The sequence below is a fragment of the Lates calcarifer genome, linkage group LG12 (assembly GCF_001640805.2).
Source record: "Lates calcarifer isolate ASB-BC8 linkage group LG12, TLL_Latcal_v3, whole genome shotgun sequence".
Classification (NCBI taxonomy): domain Eukaryota; kingdom Metazoa; phylum Chordata; class Actinopteri; family Centropomidae; genus Lates; species Lates calcarifer.
Genome location: NC_066844.1, coordinates 15,619,243 through 15,642,581, shown reverse-complemented (window position 1 = coordinate 15,642,581; position 23,339 = coordinate 15,619,243). Strand labels below are relative to the sequence as shown.

The 23,339-nt window shown below is 40.0% G+C and overlaps 2 protein-coding genes and 1 non-coding gene across 3 annotated transcripts; all 3 read right to left on the bottom strand.

The window, feature by feature from the left end:
* Positions 1-19: 19 nt before the first annotated feature.
* tmf1 (TATA element modulatory factor 1) lies at positions 20-9,773 on the bottom strand. Its single transcript, XM_018680088.2, has 17 exons — positions 9,140-9,773; positions 7,644-9,034; positions 6,712-6,815; positions 6,197-6,323; positions 5,959-6,064; positions 5,594-5,736; positions 4,938-5,104; positions 4,332-4,488; positions 3,783-3,875; positions 3,523-3,679; positions 3,222-3,414; positions 2,110-2,179; positions 1,934-2,026; positions 1,668-1,790; positions 1,401-1,559; positions 1,011-1,136; positions 20-878 (listed from the first exon to the last, which is right to left on the bottom strand). Exons 1-17 carry the CDS (start codon positions 9,273-9,275, stop codon positions 738-740), a joined length of 3,486 nt encoding a protein of 1,161 aa, XP_018535604.1. The 5' UTR covers positions 9,276-9,773; the 3' UTR covers positions 20-737.
* trnar-acg (transfer RNA arginine (anticodon ACG)) lies at positions 2,482-2,554 on the bottom strand. Its single transcript has one exon. It is a non-coding gene; the product is annotated as a tRNA-Arg (tRNA).
* A 396-nt stretch (positions 9,774-10,169) lies between the features above and the next one.
* Positions 10,170-15,219, bottom strand: uba3 (ubiquitin-like modifier activating enzyme 3). Its single transcript, XM_018680089.2, is given in 19 exon segments — positions 10,170-10,726; positions 10,871-10,925; positions 11,060-11,123; positions 11,276-11,376; positions 11,470-11,551; positions 11,658-11,694; positions 11,863-11,916; positions 12,211-12,324; positions 12,420-12,522; positions 12,624-12,779; positions 12,916-12,980; positions 13,408-13,451; positions 13,669-13,749; positions 13,862-13,944; positions 14,045-14,125; positions 14,213-14,260; positions 14,262-14,334; positions 15,025-15,063; positions 15,185-15,219. Coding segments are annotated over 19 exon segments (1,389 nt in total). The 5' UTR covers positions 15,205-15,219; the 3' UTR covers positions 10,170-10,637.
* Between the last annotated feature and the right edge of the window lie 8,120 nt (positions 15,220-23,339).

The window sequence follows — 23,339 nt, the reverse complement described above, 5'->3', positions numbered from 1 at the left end:
TATGGATTGGGCAACTGTATGGAACTGTTCAGAGTGCGATTTTATTAAATAAAGATTTGTGCAGCATTGATAACATAGTATTTTGTGTGAATGCAATGAACACTGACTTTTGATTCCACACAATTTAAATTAAGAGTGACAGCATTTTTCACCACCCAAATAAATGTTTATTCATTTACATATTTATATAATTTAAAATCCACATTTCAGGATTTCAGGATCACAGACTAACTCTCATGTCTACACAACATTTGTGATTTGTAAGGAGCCAAGAATACATACATTTCTCTGTACACATTTTTATATATTTCTTAAACCATTCTGATTATGCCTCAAGAAATAAACATGGATAATTTTGTATAGTGCAAAAAAACCTTCACCATCTTCTACAGTTATAAACTGTCTATACAATACTATGTCAAAGATTCAATCATGAGAAATTATGTTTGTACTAACTCCCAAAGATTTCAAATGGACACCTGAATTACAAACTGTGGCTATTCTTCATACTGATTCTCTAATAATGCAATGTATGTTATGCATAATCTGAACACCCCACTTAACTAGAGCGTATGATAATTAAAATAAAATAATAAAGATAAATGAATTTCCTTTTGACGCAGTGATTAACCTTAATTTCTCTGTCCTATCTTTGCCTGTGAATGCCTTTGTGGCTAAGATGGTCGATGGATTTTCTTGTGAGTGTCCCAGAATTAACACAGTTGAGTAAAAATGGTTTATTTCTGGTTCCGCAGCAGTTCATCAATCTGGGTTTTGTACATGTTCTTCACATCCTCAAGGTCCAGTCTCAGCTCTTCCGCCTCTTCAGCCTTCTCTCCATACATCTGCAGGATGGTGTTGTGCCTCTGCTCCAGATCCTAGAATGCACAGCCACACAAATTAGAGCAAGAACCTCTGAACCTCACTCAACAGTGCTTCTGAAGTTTGATAGTTACAATTACACATCTTTTCTGATCTCTGAGACTATACTCAAGATTCATAGCACTCACCTTGAGCTGAACTTTCAACTTGGGGATCTCCTTCACCTTCTCCTCCATCTCATCGTTTTGATTGGTGAGTCGAACCAACTCTTCCGCCATCACAGAGCGACTCCTCTCTAGACTTGAGATTTCAAGCTGCAATATCAGAAGAAAAGAAAACGGTTGGGGTGGTACATACTGTAGTTGCCTTTGAGTGTGGGAGATGACTCATTTTTTTTCAATCAAAGTGTTAATTTTGCTGTTGAAACATGTTTTTTCACATATTTTTTTCTAAATACAACATAAAAAACACAGTAGGTTTGTCTATCCACAGACAGGTGATACTGACAGGTAGCAGAACCATCAAAAAAGTTAATAAACTTTTAAGTAGATTGATGCAAATGTGTTCTGAATTGCTACCTGCAGCTGGGCAATCTCTCCTTCTCTCAGTTTGAGCTGAGACTGGAGGTTCTCTATGATGCTGGAGCCTCCTGATAACCTGGCAGCTTCATACAGATTGGTCCCGCTCATCGACACAGACATGGTCATGGTGCCTAGTGAGTGTTCTAAAGAGTCATCCTGGGAGAGGATAAAACAAGGTTAAAAAAAAAACATCACACTACACAAATCCAAGCCTGTGCAAACTCATTTTCATTTCTAGATTTTAACATTTTCCCTTGTGTTTACCTGGGAAAGAACAGATGTGTGCAGACCAGCATTGTCTGTCCCACTAATAGAGCTGGAGCGGGACAGGGAGGGTGTGGAAGATGCTGGAGGCTCTCCTACAGAGTGTGTCATAACCTTCCGCTCCTGATAGAGAATCATTTCACAACTATTAGAGAGCAAAATGAAAACATCTTCCCTATTAAAATTAAAAATTCTGACTAAAATTTAACAGACAACAAAATAATATTTGGTGTTAATCATTTGTGTTTCTGTAAATCCTCCCGAACCTTTTCTTTGAGTGCCTCTTGTGCTAAGTAGCATTTCTTCTTCTCTTGCTCCACTTTCATCTTCTCCATTTCTAGCTGATTGGTCAGCAGCAGCTGGTAGAAGAAGCAAAAATGCACACATGAAGAAGCTGTTTCATAGAAGACAACAACAAGAGAAGAAGAGAGCATTATGGTACCTTTTCCTTCTTGGCTTCTTCTAGCATTCGACTGTGTTCTCCTCGCAGATTTTCCAGTTCAACATGCTCCCTACATTGAGATAAACAAGAAGTCACTACATATAAACAACAGTATTAAGGACTCAAATGGAATACCTCTTTGATGGGCTTATAATTTATCAAATACAAGTATAATAGTGTGAAATATATGGACAATTCTCTATGACCTATTCCACTGAATTAGACACATAGTTTCGCAAGATTTATACAACATCAGCTTAATTTGTTCATATATTATTTTTTAACTGTCATGTGGCATATATTCTTCGTTTGTGTCACATAAGCCTGTACCATGCATACTTGACACCTATCAGATTGGAGATAAAAGCTTTCCGAGCCAGCCAGGAGTCGAACCTAGAATCTTCTGATCCGTAGTCAGACGCGTTATCCATTGCGCCACTGGCCCAGTCACATTAGGGTGCCTTCTCACAATAGATAACCCTGTGGTGTGAGGCCATGTGCGCATGCATGAATGGTTCTCTTGGAAAGGGGGTGGGTGGGGCTCCCCCCCCGCCTCTGCTTCAAACTGGTGACTCACAAAAGCTTGTTGCAAAACAAAAACACTCTCCAGGAAGCATTAGCACGACAAGGGGAGATGTGGTGACTAATGTTACCGAATACTTTAACACGTTTTATCCTACCCTGAAAAACTACGTCCGTAACTTTCTTCACATGTCTAAGACCTCCAGCCAAAACAGAGAAAACACCACTGTTGGAAGAACTGAGAATAAGTCTTCTATTTGCACACTTGCCATGCTGCACCTTAATACCTTCTCTCTCACCTACAACACACTTCCTTGGTGGTTTAGTGGTTAGCACACTATCACACTCACACTGTGATCTGGGTTCAAACGTGCTACTTAAGGCTCTCCGATGCAGCTTGGAAAAACCTACATTTAATAGTCATCTTTTGATTGCAAAGAAAATAAGCTCCTGGCAGGAAAACTGAATTAACCTCTTGGTTTGAGCTATAATCTTTAGCAAAGCCTTCAATACTTGAAAGCTACAGCAATGGATGGATGTGCATCATCACTAAACTCTGTAGGCCTGAGTTTTAAGTTATAATTCATTACCTGCTGCTCTCATCCTCCACTTTCTCTCTCTTGTTCCTCTCAGCCTCCAGTTGTGCCTGGAGGCGGGCTTTTTCTTGTCGGACCAGGGAATTCTGGGACTCTAGAGAGGCCAACTGGGCCTTGATGGAAAGTAGTTCCTCCGTTGCTGAACGTTCCTTCTCCACAGCAACAGCCAACTGTGCCTGAGCATCCACTGATGAAAAGTAAAGGGAATTAAAGGAAAACCAAAAATAAGTTATGATTTTTTCCCTTTTGTTGTACAGTTCTGTGTTTTGGTGATTGTTAGAAACATGCAGTTTACCTAGCCTATCAGAGATGTTCTTCTCCAGTTTTTCCCAGGATGCTGTTTGTCCGCCCAACGAAGCCTGTAAATTCTCAATCTGTCGCAGAAGGGGCCGTGTTGCCGAGGTAACACTCTGACTGAGCTCCTGGTTCCTAGTCTCTGCTTCCTGGAGCCTCTGTGGAAGATTACAAGAAAAACATGGCATAAATTAAACAAATCTTGTCCTGTCATAATTAGCTTGTTTGGTTGGATGCTTTCCTTCAGGCATAATATGTTACCTGTTGAAGCTCACTTATCTCCTCCCTCAAATAATCTTCTTTCCTTGCCTGCTGTTGTTCAGCCCTCTGCAGAGCCAGTCTCAGGTCAGCCACCTGAGCACAACATTAGAGCAGAGTTGATGAAGTAATGTCCAGATAAACTTGGCAGTGAGGAAGTGACTGTCAAGTGCAGAAGATTCAGCAATATCAGAAAAATAAATCCAGACTGTATCAGCTTCATTTCATTGATATTTATGTGCAACTGGAAGAAATTGAGAATTATAAAAAAAAGAGAAACTCACTGTTATATTCACATTTCTATTAGTCTAATGTCATATCTCCAACAATATTGTCATGCATATGCTGTAAAAACTTCAGCACCACCACAAAAAATTCAGTTACAAACTCTGGTTCCACTACTGACTCATGTCTGAGGACTGACGTTTACAGAATCTACCCTAAAGCCTACTGTACACATGGCTTAAACTTATTCAGCTGATGTCTGATGAGTGTTCAACACCAGCAAAACACTGTTCCACTGTGCATTTCTACAACTTGAGGATGTACTACCTGGTTGGCCAAGGCCTCCTGTTGCATCCTGGCCTCTTCCTGGGCTTTCTCAAGAGCCAGGCTCAGTTGCTCTTTAGCGTGTGTTTCTCTGCTCAGAGCTGCTTCCTCAGCCTCGCTGGCTCTGCTGGCATTGGCCTTGTGGAGTTCGGCCAGCTCCCTGACAACAGACAATTAACATCATGACCCTATCACAGTGCAGTCAGTGGGTATAAGAAGAGTGAAACATTCTTTGTTGTTTTGGCTCTGTCCTCCAGCACACTGGATTTGAAATGAAACAATGACTGCAGGGTATTTATATACAGCATTATTTATAGTACAAATTAATAGTAACTAATTATAATGGTTACGTTTCCTACAGTGTTCACCAGATGTAGATGTAAACACCATCAAAATAAAGGTGGAAGTTAACACTGTAACTTGTTTCACTGCATCATTTCAAATATAAAAAAAAACCTGCCACACAATGAATGTGTCACTATCCAAATACTGTGTTGGATATTCTCTCAACCATGAATGAATATAACAGACAGCTTGAGAGGATATATTCACAGTAAGAGCTCTGGTTCTCAACATTCAGTATTAATAGCAGGGTGTGGCAGTGTTTACTTGTAAGAGTTGTCCAGAGCGGCCTGTAGGCTTCTGTTTTTCTCCTGCAGCTCATCAAAGTCTGACTGCAGCCTGCTCAGCTCCTTCTCTTGCCGCTCCACCACTGTGTTCAGCTTCTTGATATTTTCTCTGTGCTGTTTCTCCACTTCTTCCTTCCCATCTAGAACCTAAACACACATGGGCAGAATGGTAGCCAAGATTATACTAGTTACAGTCGATTACACTTTATCTAATCATAACAGTAACCAAGGAGCAAAAGCCAAGTCTTTGGGGGAAAGCATGTTTTACAGTGGTTCAAATGATGAAAGGCCTAACTCCTCTGAACAAAGGTAAACATGAAATAAATGCACAGACACACAACAGTAAATGCCTTTTTAAATTCCTTATACTCTTCAGCTTTTCTGAACTTTATATAGAACACAGAGAGATGTTCTATCATGTCTTAGTCTTGTCAAGTGCTGTTGTGTTGTCAAGATATGTTAAGAAGTCACTGTGTTGTTTTTTTTTTTCTTTTGACACACCTTGTATTCAAGGCTTGATACACAGGAAAGTCGAAACAAGTCAAACAATGGGACCATAACTTGTCCTCAAAGCCAATGCAGTCTGAATTTGGTAGTATAAAGGGATAAGCCTTTAACAGTGGACTGAATCCTGACCTGCTGCAGGTGCTTGAGCTCTTCCTCCTGCTCCTTGATTTTCTTCTGTTGCTTGGTGATCTTTGTGTCACTCTCCTTTTCCTTCACGCGCAACTTCTTGATGATGTTGCTGTGTTGAAGCTGTTGCTTGGACAACTTTTCACCTAAAACCAAGAGGAATAAACACCTGCTTACATTAAGTTAAAAACAGATGTTGAGAAAATACCTGCGTTGTCTGAACAATATTTCAATAACAAGGTATAAAGTCACCAGTTTTAAATCATCCACCTCATGTCAACATTTTTCTGACTGTGCAGCCTGTTTAGAGTGGATTAGTAGGTCGGTGGAGGTGGTAAATAATAGTTTGCACTGTATATGTGTCTTACCCTCTTCCAGCAGACCTCTGATCTGCTCCTCCTTCTCTCTGATGATCTCCATTGTGTCACTGGAGTTCAGCCTCGTAGAAAGCTCTTCTCGCAAGCCCTTTATTTCCTGTGGCACAGAAAATATCTTTGACACAAAAACTTTGGATGCGTTTAATTTTGGATTTGGCCGTCAAGATAGATACGTTGGGTTAGTTGTGAAAAACAATAAAAATGCTTTTGTCTCTAATATGAGAGTTACCTTCTTGGCTATATCTCTCTCTTTGCAGGCCAGCTGAGCCTTTCTCTCAGCATCTGCTATACGCTGGGTGAACTCATCCTTTAGGGACTGAACAGTGGAGCTCTCCTCCTTCAGGCTTATCACTTCACTGGAAGATGAAGAAACTAATTAGTGTAAGAGTTCATTGTCAAAATCTATAGAGCCTTAAGGCCAAGACAAAGTAGATTATTTTAAGCATTCAACAACCAGTGACTTAAAGAAAACATCACTTAACAGTTTAGTGGTATTTTTATATTGTAGATTTAATAAAGTCAAAAGTACAACAACAGTATATAAATAATGACTATTTAAACCTTGGTAGTTGCAGTTTCGTAGGAAAACAATGACAATTATAGTTTTTGTAAATCTACAGTGGTATTATGGAGACAAAGCCTCACCAGGCCTGGTTATCAAAACAACTCTTGATCGAAACAACTTCCTTATCAAAATGATATACAGAGGCTTTTATGAAGTAGGCGTGTATGCAGTATACTCACTCTTTGAGGTTGTCACACTCCTCCTCCAGCCTGGCCTTGTCTTTACTGACTGCCAGCAGCTGAGACTCTCTCTTCTCAAGTCTCCCTGACAGCTCATCAATGACCTACAAGATGTCCACATTATTTTTTTCATGTTTACAATAGTCAGTTGCACAGGAAGGCCTAAAAATATAAAACTTACTCATCGAGGAAAGCAGTGTGGCAGTGTTTACATGTACTGTATGATTACTGTATAATTCTTTTAGTAGTTTTTTTTTAAACAATTGCCTTTTTACGCACAGCAAAATAAATTCTGGGACAAGAGGGGGACATGCTGATATCTAAATTAACAAATATTCTTACTATACTGTGTACTGTAAGATATTTTAAAACACACAATTGTCCTAAGGCCATCGACAACATGGGAAAATAAGGATTAAAGCTAAAATGGAAATATGACATGACAGTGTAATAAAGCTATTTATTGTAGCTAATTTCTGTTATGCATTCTAAAGAAATCTATGCGAAACACTGAGATGACTTTAAAGGTGTTTGTTATTACCTTCTAAATGTTGCTTTGTGAGTTAAAAGTTATTTTTCAAGTAATTATTTCTGCTCAGATAAACAGCTTTTCTTGGCTAGTTTCAGAGCAGTTCTAGACTGCATGTTCTGCATGGCACTGTGCTGTATATGCACAACTACTTTTTAACCACTACCCCTCATATTTGCTTACCAAAGTGCTGTGGCAAAGATACATCCTGGAGGTAGGGTGTTTTGGAGTTGAACAAAAACTTCTAGTGTATTCAGCATTTGTAAACTTAAATCTATATATCATATACCAACTCATGCCTGTACTTAAACCTCTCCTTAAATATCTACATTATGTGCATAAAACAAGTGTTTACAACTGATGCTGAGCTGAGCAGCTACATAGGAATTTGATAAATTGTTACCTTTTGAAGTTCCAGTATCTGAACTGTTGAGACACTTTTCATCTCTTCTGTGATTGGTAGAGTGATCTTTCCTTCAGTGTTGGAGGAGGGATCAGACAGAGTGACATTAGCCTCACATTCCTGTTCCTGCTCTGTCAACTCCTCAGGCTGCTCACTGTTCACTGGGGTAGCACTCCGTCCACTCTCCTCCATCTCATCCAGCGACTGCTCCCTCATCGTTTCAGTGAATCCCTCTTCCTCCTCCTCCTCTTCCTCCTGATCTACTTTCTCTGCCACTCCATCTTCCTGCTTCTGACATACAGCTGACGACACTGTCAGAGGGGCAGGGCCGGCAGTAACAGAGGCTAGTGTCCGACTGCCAGGTATCTCATCATCTGAGTTAACCTCACTGACACTCCGGCTATCCAGTGACTGCACACTGAATGAATCAATGCGTTCAAATGCATCTGAGGAGGAACCACAGCTCTCTGTGAGTTTTGGGTAGTCCTCAAGTCGTGGGAAATCTCCACAGGTGGAGGCAGTGAGAAGCTGGAAAGAGCCCTGCATTAAGTGAAGGCCAGCCTTGCCCTCACCTGTTTCTTGTCTAGAGCTGGCTGAGCTCTCACTCAACACACTCTCATGGTCAAGCACTTCAATGTCACTGGTGGTAGAGGTTCCTGAGGAGAAAGCACTTACTGGGGGGGAGGGGGTATCATTTTGACGGTCCTCCACCTTTGAGTCTTTATGCTCTAGAAGAACTTCCTTAGAGGATGGGGAGGGAGAGGGATCAGAAGGAGTAGAGCTCTTCGGTTCAGAAGTGACAGCAGAAGGTTCAGAGGAGTCTGTGGTATCCTGTTCAACCTGGTGTTCTGATGGAGTCTGTGACTGTTCTGTTTTTGAATCTAGAGAAACTGTTGAACCAGCATCTATTTTCACACTAATAGTTTTGCTGTCAGGATTACAAGGAAGATCACTGGAAGAAGACACAGGAGAAACTGGCTGCAGGAGGATAGTGTCTGCATAAGGTGCTGCTGGTGAGGACTCAGACTCTACCGACTGGCTCTCAGCAACTGTTTGAGTCTCATGCCTCTTATCAGCAGGTGCTGACTTTTGAGTCTCCACTTCTTTTTGGATCACAGCCTCTTTGATTTTCTTTTCCTTCTCCTGAGGCCGCCTTTGGGACTTAGTAGGGGGTACAGACACTACCTGGGATTTGGTGACACCTTGTACATCAACGGGTGACAGGAAGGCACTGAAAAAGTTTTCTGACTCATCCACAACTGTACGGGTGACAGGAGTAGTAATGGCCTCAGAGGAGGGAGGAGGAGTGGTGGTCTTTTCCTCAGGGGGTGCTTCCCACTGCGTCATCCCCCATCCTCCACTTAAGGACAGCTTTCCAGGTAATGTAACATCTGACAGGAACAGATATCATTTTAGCTTTAGAAGTGGTTGTGGCAGTAATTCAAAATTAACATATGGCAACATTAGCTGTTACCACCCTATGCAACGTTACCTACCATCGTAGGGCATTACAGCCGTGTCACCCCATTGGTCCTCTTCTTTGATGTCCAGAACACGGTCGATTGACTTCTGAGCTGTTGTCAAAGCTTGTTTGGCGAAGCTGGACAGGTGAGATGCGTTGAACCAACTCATTTTGTCTGTTAAGCTAGCTAGGAACCACCAAGTTCAGTTACACAGACCTCGCAGGGAATTTTGCGTTACCATAAAAAGCACGGTCACTTCAGCAGTCAAGACATCTTTCGCTGTCAACCTTAACCCGGTGTGAATAATATTTATCTATTTCAGATTTGTTGTTCTGTCAAGAAAAGCTCTGTTGACAGCTAGCTACAACGTAGCTAGTTAGCAAAGCTATGAGTTAGCCAACGCATACCGTTGGTGTAGAGGGACAGCATCAATCCCAGATACAGTTACAGCTCGCAAACTGACCATTTGGCACTCAAAAACGCATAATTTCTGCGAGTCAGTCATGTAGAAATACAGATATCTCTAATACCGCGCCAGGGACTCTACCGTTACTATCAAAGCAAAAGCATTTCCATGGCTAATCCAAGCTTTTTTTCGGCTCCTTTGCTCGGCCGTCATCGTTTGTTTTGGTCGCTCTCAACTTGTAGCCCAGCTAGCATTAGCCTGCTCGCTACTTCCTTTCCACGTAGCACCATGACGTCATGATCCGATCTGTCTGGGCCTGAAATGCTGTGGTGAGAAGTCCAGTCAGCAGAGGGAGATCCTCCAAAATCCAGGCCCACATTTTAGTAGTTTAACTATTTAACGTCAATTATAAGATTTGGATTTCAGAACTGCGTAGTATATATTAATAGTTCAATATGTTAATACTTTGGTTTTTTATTTAGAAGTTAGCCCATTCCTTGAAAATTAAGGCTGTGCTGATTCGTGTAAACAAAGGTCTTCTAAAGGAAAGTGGCAGTCTCAGTACAGTAAGGCTTTTCAATCCAGAAATACTAAACTCTCCGAGTGACTTTTATTTCATTCCCACAATCACGATACATTAAAAAACAGAAACACTGCTTTTTAAGAAAAAATCTTTTATTCCAGTTTATTGATCATTATCAGTGTCTGTTCACTGCCACTCCAGTGGTTACTGCAACTAAAAAACTATGTTGGAATAAATAAATATTTTAAATATTCAAAACCAGAACAAGTACAGACAAATTTTTCCAAAGTAACCACTGCTTGTCTTGCTTTAGGTTGTAGTGCAGAACACATTAATGCAGAAATCCATAACATTTGTAGACAGTATATCACCAAAACATGACATGGTGTGAACTATGATTTGGCTTTTCAGTGCAAAACATTAACTTTAGTCAACAAGTACATTAAAAGAATTAAATTAGCTACTGTATAATCATTTATACTGCGACTGAGTACACTGTAAACTGCTCTGGTTTTTGGCCATTTTAAACATTCTGCATCCAGTCATAATTGGCCAAGAAATAAAAATGACATCAGTTTGTCGTGGGAGTGCTTGAGTTCATCCTATGAGGTAAAGCAGAGTCTGAATAACATTGTCTGGGGTGTGGTGACATCAGCTACAGCCAGTTCTTGTCCATCAGTCAGCCCCAGCTCTGGAAAAAAACATGTTCATAACAAAACTGAGTCACAATACACACAGTATTCATTCATCATGTATTCATTGTATTCTGGCCAATTCAAATTGTGTGCTGTGCCAATTCTAGGAAGTAGTATTCAGTATAAATAAAGCACCTCACCTTTCAGAGTTTTGGAGAGATTTGGTCGTGTCCTCTGTTCAATTGAAGCAACAGACTGTAAAACAAAATACCAACTGAACGTAAGTTCAAGCTAAAACTAACTAATTTCATCAGTACACACTCACATTAGCAGGAGAACCTCAGATTTACACAACCATGGGACTGAACTGAAAACCACAGGTTAATTACCTGTAAATATAATGTTTTGTTCTTTCCTTCCACTGTCGCTGTTATAGCAGGAGATTTCATTTGTCTGGAAAAAATATATTTGGTTGTTGAAGATAATGCATTGTACATACATACAAATCAAACAAGAAGATAACACAGTATGACCGTAACCTGAACTTGAATGTTAGTTATACTGTAGTAATTGGTAATAAATTATGATGAGGTGGGCAAACTTACAGGGAAGCACTCTCAGTCAGGTAGTCAAGCACCTCCTGGAGTTTGGAAGATGGAGCAAAGCGTAGGTCCAGAGGTACTTGGCTGCAGGCTGAACAGTTTTCCTGCAACAAGAGTGAACATAAACATACCTTATCCAAAAGGCTATTTGATCATTTTGGCAAACGTGAGCTGACAGATGCAATTCAGGGACAAACCTTTCGTTCTGCCTCAAAAGTGTATGTGTACAGGCCATCAACATCATTGAAGACCATGTAGTTATTGAGAGGTATATAGGCACTGCAGACGGAAAAGGTAACATAATGAGAAATGGTGAAAGGCATAAGCAGTTAATATAAAGATTTAGTTTGTGCATATGGCTGCCAAGCAAAACCTGCAAACTAACCTTGATGCTATTTTGAAAACCTCGGTGGCACAAGCAGCTGGGTCATATAAAGCAGAAAAAAAAGTTACATCTGGGTACAGATTTCTGTTTACAGTCAGTCAGTATACTCAGAACTGTTTGGAAATGATTAACTCTTATATCGCTAGGCTTCATTCACAGGTCTCTACTGAGGAACCTTCTCATGTACTCAATCTCAATTACTTACCAGCAATAACAGCATTTGTGGATGCTACAGCAGGGATTATCCTCTTCACAACACCTGCAACATTTTAACAGGATATTAACAAATGTGTTTTGTTTAGTTCTAAAAATCAAATCAAGGAAATAAAAGCAACACAAGTCTGTTAGTTAGAGTAAACATCAATTAGACATGTTGGTTTTTTGTACTAGAAAGAAATGTTTTGAAGACACAGACTATGATATCAAGGTTCCAAAATAATTCAGATGGCAGCAGCTTGCTGCCTTTTATGTATTTTGGCTCGTCTCCCAGAGGAGCTGCAAGAAAAGTAGCATTGTTCTAATGGTGACAGATAAATGTGCTTTGTACACTCACCCTGGGTTAGTCTGTATGTGACTCCTGTTATGTTGAACTCTGCTGCCCTCTCCAGAGATCTCTGGTACACCCACTGGATCTGCTCTGGGTCATCTCCATCCAGGGCCACACCATCTAAATCACATACACACACAAATGCAAAACTAGTTTACATGTTCACAGGTCTTGCAAGTGAGACATTCCAACCATTTAACAGACTGATTTCATACCTCCAAAGGGCGTCTCTTTGGGCCAGAGTAGCATCCGAACATACTCGATGCAATGTTCTGGCAAACGAGGCATGGAGGCTATTGTACACATGGGGAAGTTGATCTACAAAGATACATTTATTTTAGAGAACTGACCAGGAACTGATGTTGTAAGACCATTAAGCCATGTCTGTAAACATAATTTTATAGAAAATGGTGCCTTACCTGAGGGGGATAAAGCTCAAGGGTACAGTCAATGCAGGCAGTCATGCCAGGGAGAATGACTCTGGCATTGCCTTTAAAGCCCTCTGTCCCACCATCAATTAAAGGAATGATGGAACCTGGATCCAAAACACCATCTTCATACACCAGCAAAGACAGCTGCACAGAGAGGCAGAGGGTTTGTACAACAACCAACAGCTTTACCATTACTTAATTACAGGTATTACTCAAAGAAAATCACACAGATAACTGGCAAATGTAACAAGAAAGACTGTAATGAAGAGGAATGACTTACCAGCATACCATTCATCCACCTCCTGGCAACTACAGAGTCCAGTCCACAGACAATTATGTGGAATTCTAGATAAACACAGAGAGATGCATACATTCAAACCTCATGCCTGATAATGATGTAATCTAACCAGCAGGGATGTAACAAAACACTGTGGAACAGTATTTGATGATGTGCATCACAGAGCTGAAAAATGGATCCCAATTCAACACATATCTGACTATGTGAGCAGTGCTGAGTGGGACTGCATCAGCTTTAGTTAGGAGAGCCAGTGTTCAGCAAAATGAAGTTAATTTTTGGCTCCAGCTTAAGTGCTGGAACGGCTTTTCAACCTATCATTTGGTCTCAAGTAGGTTATTGTAATCAAAACTATTCTGAGTGTATCACACCATGAGCCTATATGTGCCACTGAACTGAAACACCAAATTGGCTGTACTGTTACACCTCTGCCAATCATTCCCAACACATAAAATTAAATTTCATAAAGATACTTACGTCTGTAGAATGTTTCATCTAAGTCTTGAATTTTTGTATAATGTCTGCACAAAGTGTTAAGGAGAAGTTCATATAGACCTTGCATTAAGAATGGTGCCTACTGTATGTTTGTGTTGAGTATAGCTGCTTGCATGTTTGTTATCAGAGTTTTACAGTCTTTGACATACAATGGCAGGGATACCATGTTCTATCTAGCATCTCCAATCCAAAAAACATTTTTTTGAACCACTGACACACAATACATTACTGTCAAAAGGATACGGGACTACACAGCATCCAGGTATTCTGCTGTTGATAAAATCAGCTGCAACTTCCGCCTTGGATCGACCTACATCTTTTGGCCTGGTCAAAATTAGACAACAGAAGATAATAATTACTTGATTCAGTCATTACATAATTCAATAATACACATCATAAACTTTAAACAGAATGCATATCATAATGACTGATTTACCTGAAAAGAAACTGACGATTCAAGTTAGAAACATCAATTGTGTCCATGTCGACAACATGGATGTTGCGAAAGCCAGATAAAGCCTGAGCCACGAGAGGAATGAAAACAAGAAAACTACATGTTGATTGTTTATTACAATTTCAATTATACATTTCAAACATTTGATAATAATAGTGATTGTACCAGGTCTTTCAGAAGCTCACAACCCAGCCCACCAGCACCGATCACCAGGATTTTGCAGGTCTCTAACATAAACTGCAGCGACTGTGGTAAAAGATGACAAACACATTATATTTAAAAGTAATACAAGACGGCCCAGGACAGATGGAATGATAAATAAAAAATTGCTACCTCTGTGCTTGGTTCAAAGTCAGGATGTGTGAAAGGCCCCGATCTTTCGAAGAAACTTTTTGATATGGTTCCATCGCCCCTCCCACTCACAGGTGTGTCCATTGCCTCCATCCACCACCATCCTGAAGACAACAATATGTACATTTAAGATAAATACTCGGACAATCTCAGAGTATTTAATGATAGGTGACACACATAATAGTGTATGGTGTGATATTACACAAAGTCTACAATCATGCAAAAAACTTGAATCAACCCAGACTTGAACTGAATACTAATAATAATAACATAGTAAGGGTGGTATTTACAGTTCACAGCAGATCATGCAAGTACTGAAGAGGTTCAAGAAACTGAATGGAACTACAGTATAAACATTCACTGGTGTTTTGATGCCTGCCCCATCTCAGCACCTGCTCTCTTATACATGTAACCCATCTGATATAAAACGTTTAACCCCTCCATGAAAATATAGCCTGAACTGCATATCTGACAAGTGAGAGTTTGTGACCCGGTGGCATTTGGATTCTCAACTCTCAGTTGCTGGGCTAGGTGAATAGCTAACATGTCAACAGTGAGAATATACAGTTAAGACCTTTAACTTTGAATAGAGGTGAATGAAACCACAAAAAATCACTGTATAGACGTGTTAGCTACTCACGCTCAGCTAGCAAGTAATTTTGTCCGTAAACTAGCTATTTTAATATTTTGTTCACAACCAGTATTAGGTTAGCTTCCTCGGCTAGCTAACGTTAACCTTCCTCCTGTCTTAGTAACCTCAAACCTTCCGCCAGTTCTACCAATTCATCACTAACTTCTCAGTCAGCTCCACTACTCTCCTTCTTTTCTTCTCCCTAAAAAGAGAGAATAAAAGAAGGTTCATTCATGCTGTGCTTTCGTAGGTTAATGAGACTTGAAAGCATCTTTCGGGCAGTTAATGACTGTTTCTTGCTTGTTTCTTCGGCAGCTACTTACGGCTCATCCGTGTCCGCCATGTTTGGCTACTTATCTGCTTTCAAATGTCGAATTTAGCCGTAGGAAATTCTATATCTCTCAGGAAGTAATATCATAATATTCCCTAGGACAAATATAGATTTGGGTGCTGTGTTAACTAGGGACCAATAGAGCTATATTGTCGTAGAGCCATAGTGTCATGGGTTATAAAAGACAGATAAGCTATCTTAGCTGTAGCTAATTTTCAACTGAGTTTCAATATTTCCAATAGCGATGAAGGCAGCACTGTCAACAGTCCACTGTATAGATAGCGAATACACCAAATATCCAACAGATGGCAGCATTTCACGTTTATGAGGCACTGCTTAGCAGATGTAAAGCCCTATAGGGTCTATGTGCAAAGCACATCCATAATTGTGCATACTTACCGTAAATTATATCAAACTATCTCTAACACAAATATCCATGGTTATTGGTGTATTGGGTACATTTGTCTTAATGTTGAAAATGTTTGAATTAGTTTGGCCCTTGTAAAAATGTCTAATCAATAGGTTCAGTAATGGCAAAAATATTTAAATAATTTAGTTCTACTAGTAATTAGTCAATAATTGCTTTGCTCTGCATGGTTCAGCCCTATAACTTTAGCAATTATCTATAAAACCAGTTAACAGTCGAGGAGAGACAGTAGGAGAGAAAATTGCCCATTTGAGTCGAATAAACCTATTTCAAGGACAGGAATTAATCAAATTGGCCTGGATGCAAATAACTGAATGCAATTCAATGCAATAATTCAATCAATCTATCTATTTGAAGCTTTTCTATGTGCTATTATTGCGTCCTTTTGTTGCAACAAACATCTGAACAAAACAACTTGGTATATGATGGTAAAAACAATAACCATTTTACAGATTTACTTGAGTTGCTCTCATTGTGAACTACTAGATGAGGCGCTTAGCATGAATAAGGCATGAAACTGAGATCCTGTTATTAAGTTTAATGACTTTACTAGTGAGGGCGTCTCCCTCAAGTATCTGATTTTCTGTGTCCACATTGTGCAAATGAATCCCGGTGTTTAATCTCTCATTATATAGAATGATTAATAAACCTTGGATGGGCTTCTATGCATTTTAAGAGACATGCCTATGGGCACAAGAAGATAATTAATCCATCTGTCCACACCCCCTCTAATATTAAAGGAAACATGGAGGAGATACCTTTTGCAGAGGTCACCAAAATCTGGCTAATGTATGCACTGATAGCCTGGTGCGATCAAATATTTCTCAGAGTCTCTGTGATTTGAATGGTTTGATGGCTCTTCCACATTTTTAATGAGATGTTCCGAATGACAGCCTCTGAAAACTGATAACTAAAAATAACTGCTGTGGCCATGTCCTTCATAGATGACTGCCTGCCATCTCAGCCCTCCTCTCTCTCTCTCTTTCTATTTGTTCTGTCTGTCTTGTCCGCTTTCATTTAACCTCAGCTATGCTCTCATGTTAAACAGCAGAGTGATTCAATGAAATGTAATCCAAAAAATGGAAGACAGAATCCCAGAGGATTTTTAAAAAATTGGTTGTATTATGAAGGAGGCCCATTGCTGTGACAGTATTGTTCATGGGCACTTCAGATTGTACGCTGAACATCTGCCTGAAGCAATGTCTCCCCTGTGGGTTTTTCCTCCAGTATTATTTTGAGGATCTTCAAGTGATGTTAAGTGTCGCATAGATCTAAAGTAGGGCAGCAGAGGGCTAGAAGTCAAAACATCTTGCAGCCCTGACACATTTTTATAGATTCCACTGAAATGCCATCTGTCATTTTCCCACCTTAAGCAGGGACATTGTGAATGTCACTGCCATGCCTTTGAGGTGACCCGGCTCTCTGCCATCCATCACAGCCAAATACAGTTAACATGTCCATGCAGAGATTGAAGAGTCCACAGTTGAATAGACCATTACTTGAAATACTTGATCATGGCAGGCTATCAAAAGAATGACACCTTGCCTGGAAGAAGAACCTCAGAGGAACTGCTGTGATATTCTGTGCCTGTCCACATCTTGCTCTCCAGTTTCTCAGAAAACAGAGAAGAAAATCTCATTTTCTCCTTGCACAGTTCCCTTACACATACACTGACATGGGAATCAGGGTTTGTCATCTTTATGGCCCCATACATCTCCATATCCATTTGCCTTTTTGATGGCTTTCTGTCAGGACATCCAAAGTGGTGTTGATTGTGCTAATGATAATGTGTCACAGCGATATGTCCCATGTTGGGTGCAGAGCTGGGCTGCCAGCCACAAGACAAGGAGAGGCTACAGGCTGATGTTGTGTTGTGCTGTAGTAAGTGATTGATGACTCTCTCTGTTGTAGTGCTTTGATTAATACTCTGGTGATTTATCACCACTGCTCACAATGTAATTAAACTCTATATACACTCAACAAAACAGTGTTGTCTTGCTATATGATCCCAATATGTGTGAGTGTGTGTGATTGTGAGCACTCATGTGTTATCTTCATACATTTTTCTCTACATACATTGCAGTGGTGCACATCTAAATCCTTCTTAAAGTCTGTCCTAATACATCTCCAAGGAAACACACCTCCTCTGTTCACTTTTTTTGTATTAAAACAGGAAATGTGTTGCTTGTGAGGTATTATCAAATTATTGAATATGTGATGGATGTGTTTACCTTTGACTGAAATTGCCTGGAGTGTATTCAATTCGCTACTGCCAAGGCCGCTCTTTAAAGAGATATTTGCAATGAAAATGCATCCATGCTGTGTTTTGGGGGTGGTTCAGGGCTGCATGTTTTGGTTTGTCTTGATCTCTTTTGCTTAAGAGAAGAGGAAATTTAGCACGATAATAGGTACTACAAGGGCTACATATTCAATCTAAAATTCTCTTTCCCTGATAATGGGCAAAGAATCAGGCTTTGTTTGATATTTTCCCAACTGAGGACCATTAAAACCCCATTAAATATATTTTTCACATCACTACTTCTTATACACTATCTTACTTCTACTACTTATGTATATTGATATTAATTATTTTTGAAAATGGACTGCTATGGCAGCCATACCTAATCTTAGGTTACCATTGTCTTTGTCATTGATTGTTGCGATATCACCAAGGTGTTCAGCAACACAATCCATCTTCCTAGTGTGAGGGGTGTGGTGTCATTGCTGGTTTGCACTTTGTTCTTCCTGTTTCTGATGGGCAGAGCCCCACAGACGATTTGTGCTCGGCACTTCCTGCCTGGAGGGGTGGAGGACTTGCTGTGACCTTGCTGCACGTAATTTTTTTCCCCCAGTGTTTGGTCCTTAAGAACTTTTTCTAAGATGGAGGAAAAGCTGAAGATTTGGACCAAAAAATGTTGATCACATGGTGACTTTGAAGTACCTACCCCAATACGCTGAATGATGTGTAACTTGGTGCAGTCAGACTAATAAATGCAGCCACTGCAATGATTAATACATCTTACAGGTTCAAGTCTGACCCTAAATCAGTTATATCCCACATTAATACATTTTCATTACTTAGTGACTGCAGTGTCATTTAACTTTAAAGCCTACATACCTGAGGTTTTACCGTATAGCATCGCTCATTAAGTCACCCCATATGACTCCAGTCATGACCAACAGGCACTGTCCTTTTCTAAACTCTAGAAATCCAGACTTTTCCATATGGGAAAACAGTACACTTTGGCACATTTTCAGTTTATATTTTTCCTCATGTTAGTTTCAGATTGCAACTTCAAAGTATCTAAAAGCAAACTTGGAAAATAATTACACTGAACAAAAGAAATACCCTCCAGCAAATGAAGTTTGCCAGAGTTCTTAGACAGGACTATCCCACAGGAGACAGGGGGATAGATATGGATACATAGCAGGACAAAAAGCTGAGTAGGAAAATACTATAAGTCTGAGTCACAATCCCATCATAGTATGTACAATACATATCTGATTTTATTTTCCATCATCTGTTGTAAAGATTAAAGTAATAGTTACAGTAGTAACATTTTGGGAAATATACTTATTAACTTTCTTATGCTGAAGGAATATCTGTATAGTAAGCAGGATGCTAAAGCCAGGTGATTAGCTTAGCCTTGCATATGGACCGGAAGCAGAGGGAGGCAGCTAACAAACATGAATCAACATTTTACTCAGTGGGTTTTAGAAGTTCTGGTCTAGGCTGATATTTTAACGTTTGGACAGAGCCAGTTTCCCCTGTTGACAGTCTTGGGGTTAATCTTAGCCAATCAACTCCAGCCTATAGAGATGAGAGTGGAATCTTCTTTTCATCTAACTATTCCTTTAAATTTTATTACAGTTCATGACAGTTTGAGTTTTGATGGCTACAAGCTCAGAGGCGTAGTCTCATAAAGTGATACATACTCTAATGGACAAACAAATACTGATTTTGGCACTAAGACTTGCTTACACACATTGCTCAGGTAGGTCAAATGTCACAAGACAAACAATTGGATGTCCCCCAGGATGCATATCTCCACTGAGTTGATGTGTATCAGTGTTAATGTCAAAACTTATGTATTCCTTATATTAGACCTTTTATCTCTGGGAGAGGCTCACTCTCTATGTCTTTCAAGGACAGCAGAGAATTTACTTGTGGTAGAACCTTGTATGGTATACCAGTGGTATGGAAATTTCCCTCCAGCTATTTCAACAGCGTTTATTCCTGCTTTGCGCTTCCTATTTCCTGTCCTCTTCAGCATACTTCCTGCTCTGTTATTCCTACTGTTCCTCCATCACTATTGTCCCCTCCTTGCTGAGAAGAGACATTGTGCATTGTGGAGTCAACATCCAGTCAGTCAGCAGTCACCCAAGAATTTCCTCACAGCAGTAAAACACACCTAGGAATAGAGCAGAAAACAACAGATAGTTCAAGGTTCAGATTTTTCATCTGAGAAGGATGAAGAACTTGACAGAAGGTACATGAGAACAATAAGGGAGCTCCCCTTTTCCTTAAATGTATCATGGTGTGTTTTATCAAGGGGCGTAAGTTGACTAGAGCAGAATGCACAGTAGAAGTACAATGCCAAAGTGCAGTAGCAGCACTTTGTCACCCAATGTACCCCAGTGGTGACCAGCTGCCCCCTGGCTCTCTGGTGTCACCATAGGGCAAAAACAACTGTATCTATAACCCTGAGGAAATGTCCATTTCTCATTCCTGCATCTGCTCAGCACAGAACCTTTGGCGCAGGTAATGCGATTTTCTTTTCCATCAAAATCCCAACCCCCTCTATCAAAATCCCAACCCCCTCTATCGATCCAGTAATTTTTTGATGAATCATTGCTGATTCCATTTGGTCAACATTGCTTCAGCAGTTTCATTTGACCTTTTTTATTTGCAGTAGGTTTCATTTGCACTCAATCAAATCAAATCTGTAAATCCAGTGATCAAAGTTAAAGTTGAACTTGCATGGGTTGAGGTGTGACATGTTCCACACCTTGCCATGCCATATAACCAGCCATGATTTATGCTAGAGAAGCTACTGTGTTTTGTCTGTACTGTTCCCACCCTAAGGTTTAACCCCCGGGGAGTTCCTTAGCCCTGCATTTTATGTTCTCCTCTTTCCTCTACAGAGCATGGGGCAGGGTGGAGCTAAGGAAGTGGGGTATATCCTTCCTCTCCACTGAGAATGACTGAGGAGAGAGGCTACAGGCTTGGATGGCTGGCGCCCCGATGCCACTAACAACTTACAGCTTATCTCCTCTGTTATTGCACTGATTTTTTTTTATGTTTGCAAGAAATATTCATTTGAAACAGTCACAGGAGATAAAGTATCCCAAAGTCTTTTGCTATCCCCTTTAAAGTAACACACAGCAGTGCACCTGGCAGCATGGCAGCCCTTAAAGTTAAATTGCCTGTGAGATTTGCAATATTAAAGTGACACCTAAAAAGAAAAGATGCTGTAGCTGTCATAGAAACATCATAGCAGCAATATGTATTCAAATATATTTTATCCTTGTAATATTGATAGTTCTCTTCAGCTGGATCTATGTGATTTAGATTCCATCCAATGAAACAGTAAGTCATTTTTATATGCACTCATAATGGTATTTAAGATCCACTATATTACATAATGAAAAGAGTGCTAACATTCTTATTCATTTTTCACTTTGATTTATACAAAGCGTTCCCCTATAATCAGAATTGCAGACTGTTAGCTGAGAACATTAAGCACAATATTACTCATGTTGACATATCACGTTAATGAATGTTTGATTATTTGTTTGTGTTCTTTCCTTGACTTTTATTTTTTATGACTGCTACAAATCTGCATGCAACCTGCCTTGTAAAGACTCCTGCCTTGTAAAGACTCATAATTTAAGCCATGAATACAATTTATCACCACATTAAACAAGAATAATGGCAATATGATGTGATTGTACGCTTGTTAAACATTTCTACATGGTGGAGACACAGCAGTGTCGTCTGTTTGAACTCCTCACTCGAATTATGCCAAAAATAATACTGAATGTTTCTTGTTTAAAATGCCAGTATTACAGTTACCCCAAATAAAGTGGTTTACATAATTTGGATAAACTGTTGTCTTTTTTACAACCTTTCTAATTAACTGACTTGTGTGCTTGTGTTTCTGATCCTGTAGGACTGATCCAGTACCGATGCTGCTGTGTTCCCACATCTCAGTAAATACACTGATGATTTGAGTGGGAATCTACTGGTGGGCACTAGAAAAGGAGTGCAGGAAACCAAAGGGTTAGAAATATGTGTAGAGGAACAACCTAGATAATAATAAATTACAATGCAAGTGGTCCTCTGTTAAATCCCCACCTTATGTTTGGAAAAAGCAAAGACTTTACAGCAGAACCAATATTTACTTTGTAATTGCATGGAAAAAGGGGGTGAAACAGGGCCCGCATTTGACATATTTTACAGTCCACAGACCCTGTAACTACACAGTAAACAGAAAAAGGGGTGACCAAGGGATCACTTTATTTTACAGTCTGTATACCCTGTAAATACCACCTGTATAACCTGTAACTACAACCCACATAACCTGTCAATACAGTGATAAAGCAGTGCAGGCAGTATACACTGGAGTTACACTGTAATAATGGAGTTTCGTCCACATTTTAAATGCTTTGTCACTAAAAATCAAAGGCCATTATTTCAGCTGGAATCATTGCATTGAAAGTGGTAAAAAAACAGTTCTTACCCTTTATTCCTTAACCTTTTTACTTTTCACTTTAACTTACTTTTCATGTCACTTATTCTGCTCTGTTTGATGACATAACAGTGGATCCCATAATGCAGATGCAAGCAGCTAGCACTGAGCTTCTCCCCAGCCCCCCGTAATGAATTCATTAGAGCGAAACTAAAATGAAATCTTGATTAAAAACAATTTGGGTGCTAAGTTATTTATTAAGGTGGCAGCTAAGTGGTGTTTATCAGTTCCTATGGGCCTTTTAGGGAACGAATGACCGCTACATGACTCAGTATAGAATGTATAATACATATAAAAAAAATCAGAGACACCCATGTATTCATATCTAACACTTGTGAGTGTATGTTGCACAAATCCAGTTTCTCAACCAGAGACAGCTGGACTCTCATCATCCCTAACAAAGGATTACTCTCTCACTCTCACTTCTGCCTGAGGTGATGACTCTGTTGTACGTCAATGTCTCCCAGCATCACCCTGAGTGATTGCCAGTCCTGACATCTGCCTGCTTGTACCACTAACCCACTCAAATGCCCAGGAAATTAAATGCGCCGCCGAGGTAATAAAGAGAGTAAATCCTAGTTGTGTTCTCTGCCGACGGCCGGGGTGTTGTGGGGGCAGGTATTACCATATTAAGCCTGGGCAGAGGGGATCACAGCCCAGCACTCCCTCATTACACCTCATCTAGTGGGGATTTACTGCTTTTCCAAAAAACAGGTTGCCCACAGCTGTAGTATTAGTCTGAGCTGTGTGTGGGTCATGTGCAAGGCAGTTCACGTTCGTCCAAAAATATTCACAATCACAATTTAGGGAAATACTTTCATGCATTTTATTGTAACTTGTTGAATTTGTTGAAAATCCTGCTCCTCTGCCATACTCAAATGGCTGTTGGCTTTATCTGTAACTGAGTTTTGGGATGGATACAGTGTTCAAATCAAATACATATTCACACAACTGAAGCCTGAATATGA

What these genes read in the sequence shown, in the direction of transcription:
- tmf1 (XM_018680088.2), bottom strand. Translation starts at nt 9,275, where the DNA reads ATGAGTTGGTTCAACGCATCTCACCTGTCCAGCTTCGCCAAACAAGCT. An exon ending in GGCTGTAATGCCCTACGATG is followed by an intron (nt 9,035 to 9,139) that starts GTAGGTAACGTT and finishes TGTTCCTGTCAG; the next exon opens with ATGTTACATTACCTGGAAAG. An exon ending in AGATAAGTGAGCTTCAACAG is followed by an intron (nt 3,680 to 3,782) that starts GTAACATATTAT and finishes AATCTTCCACAG; the next exon opens with AGGCTCCAGGAAGCAGAGAC.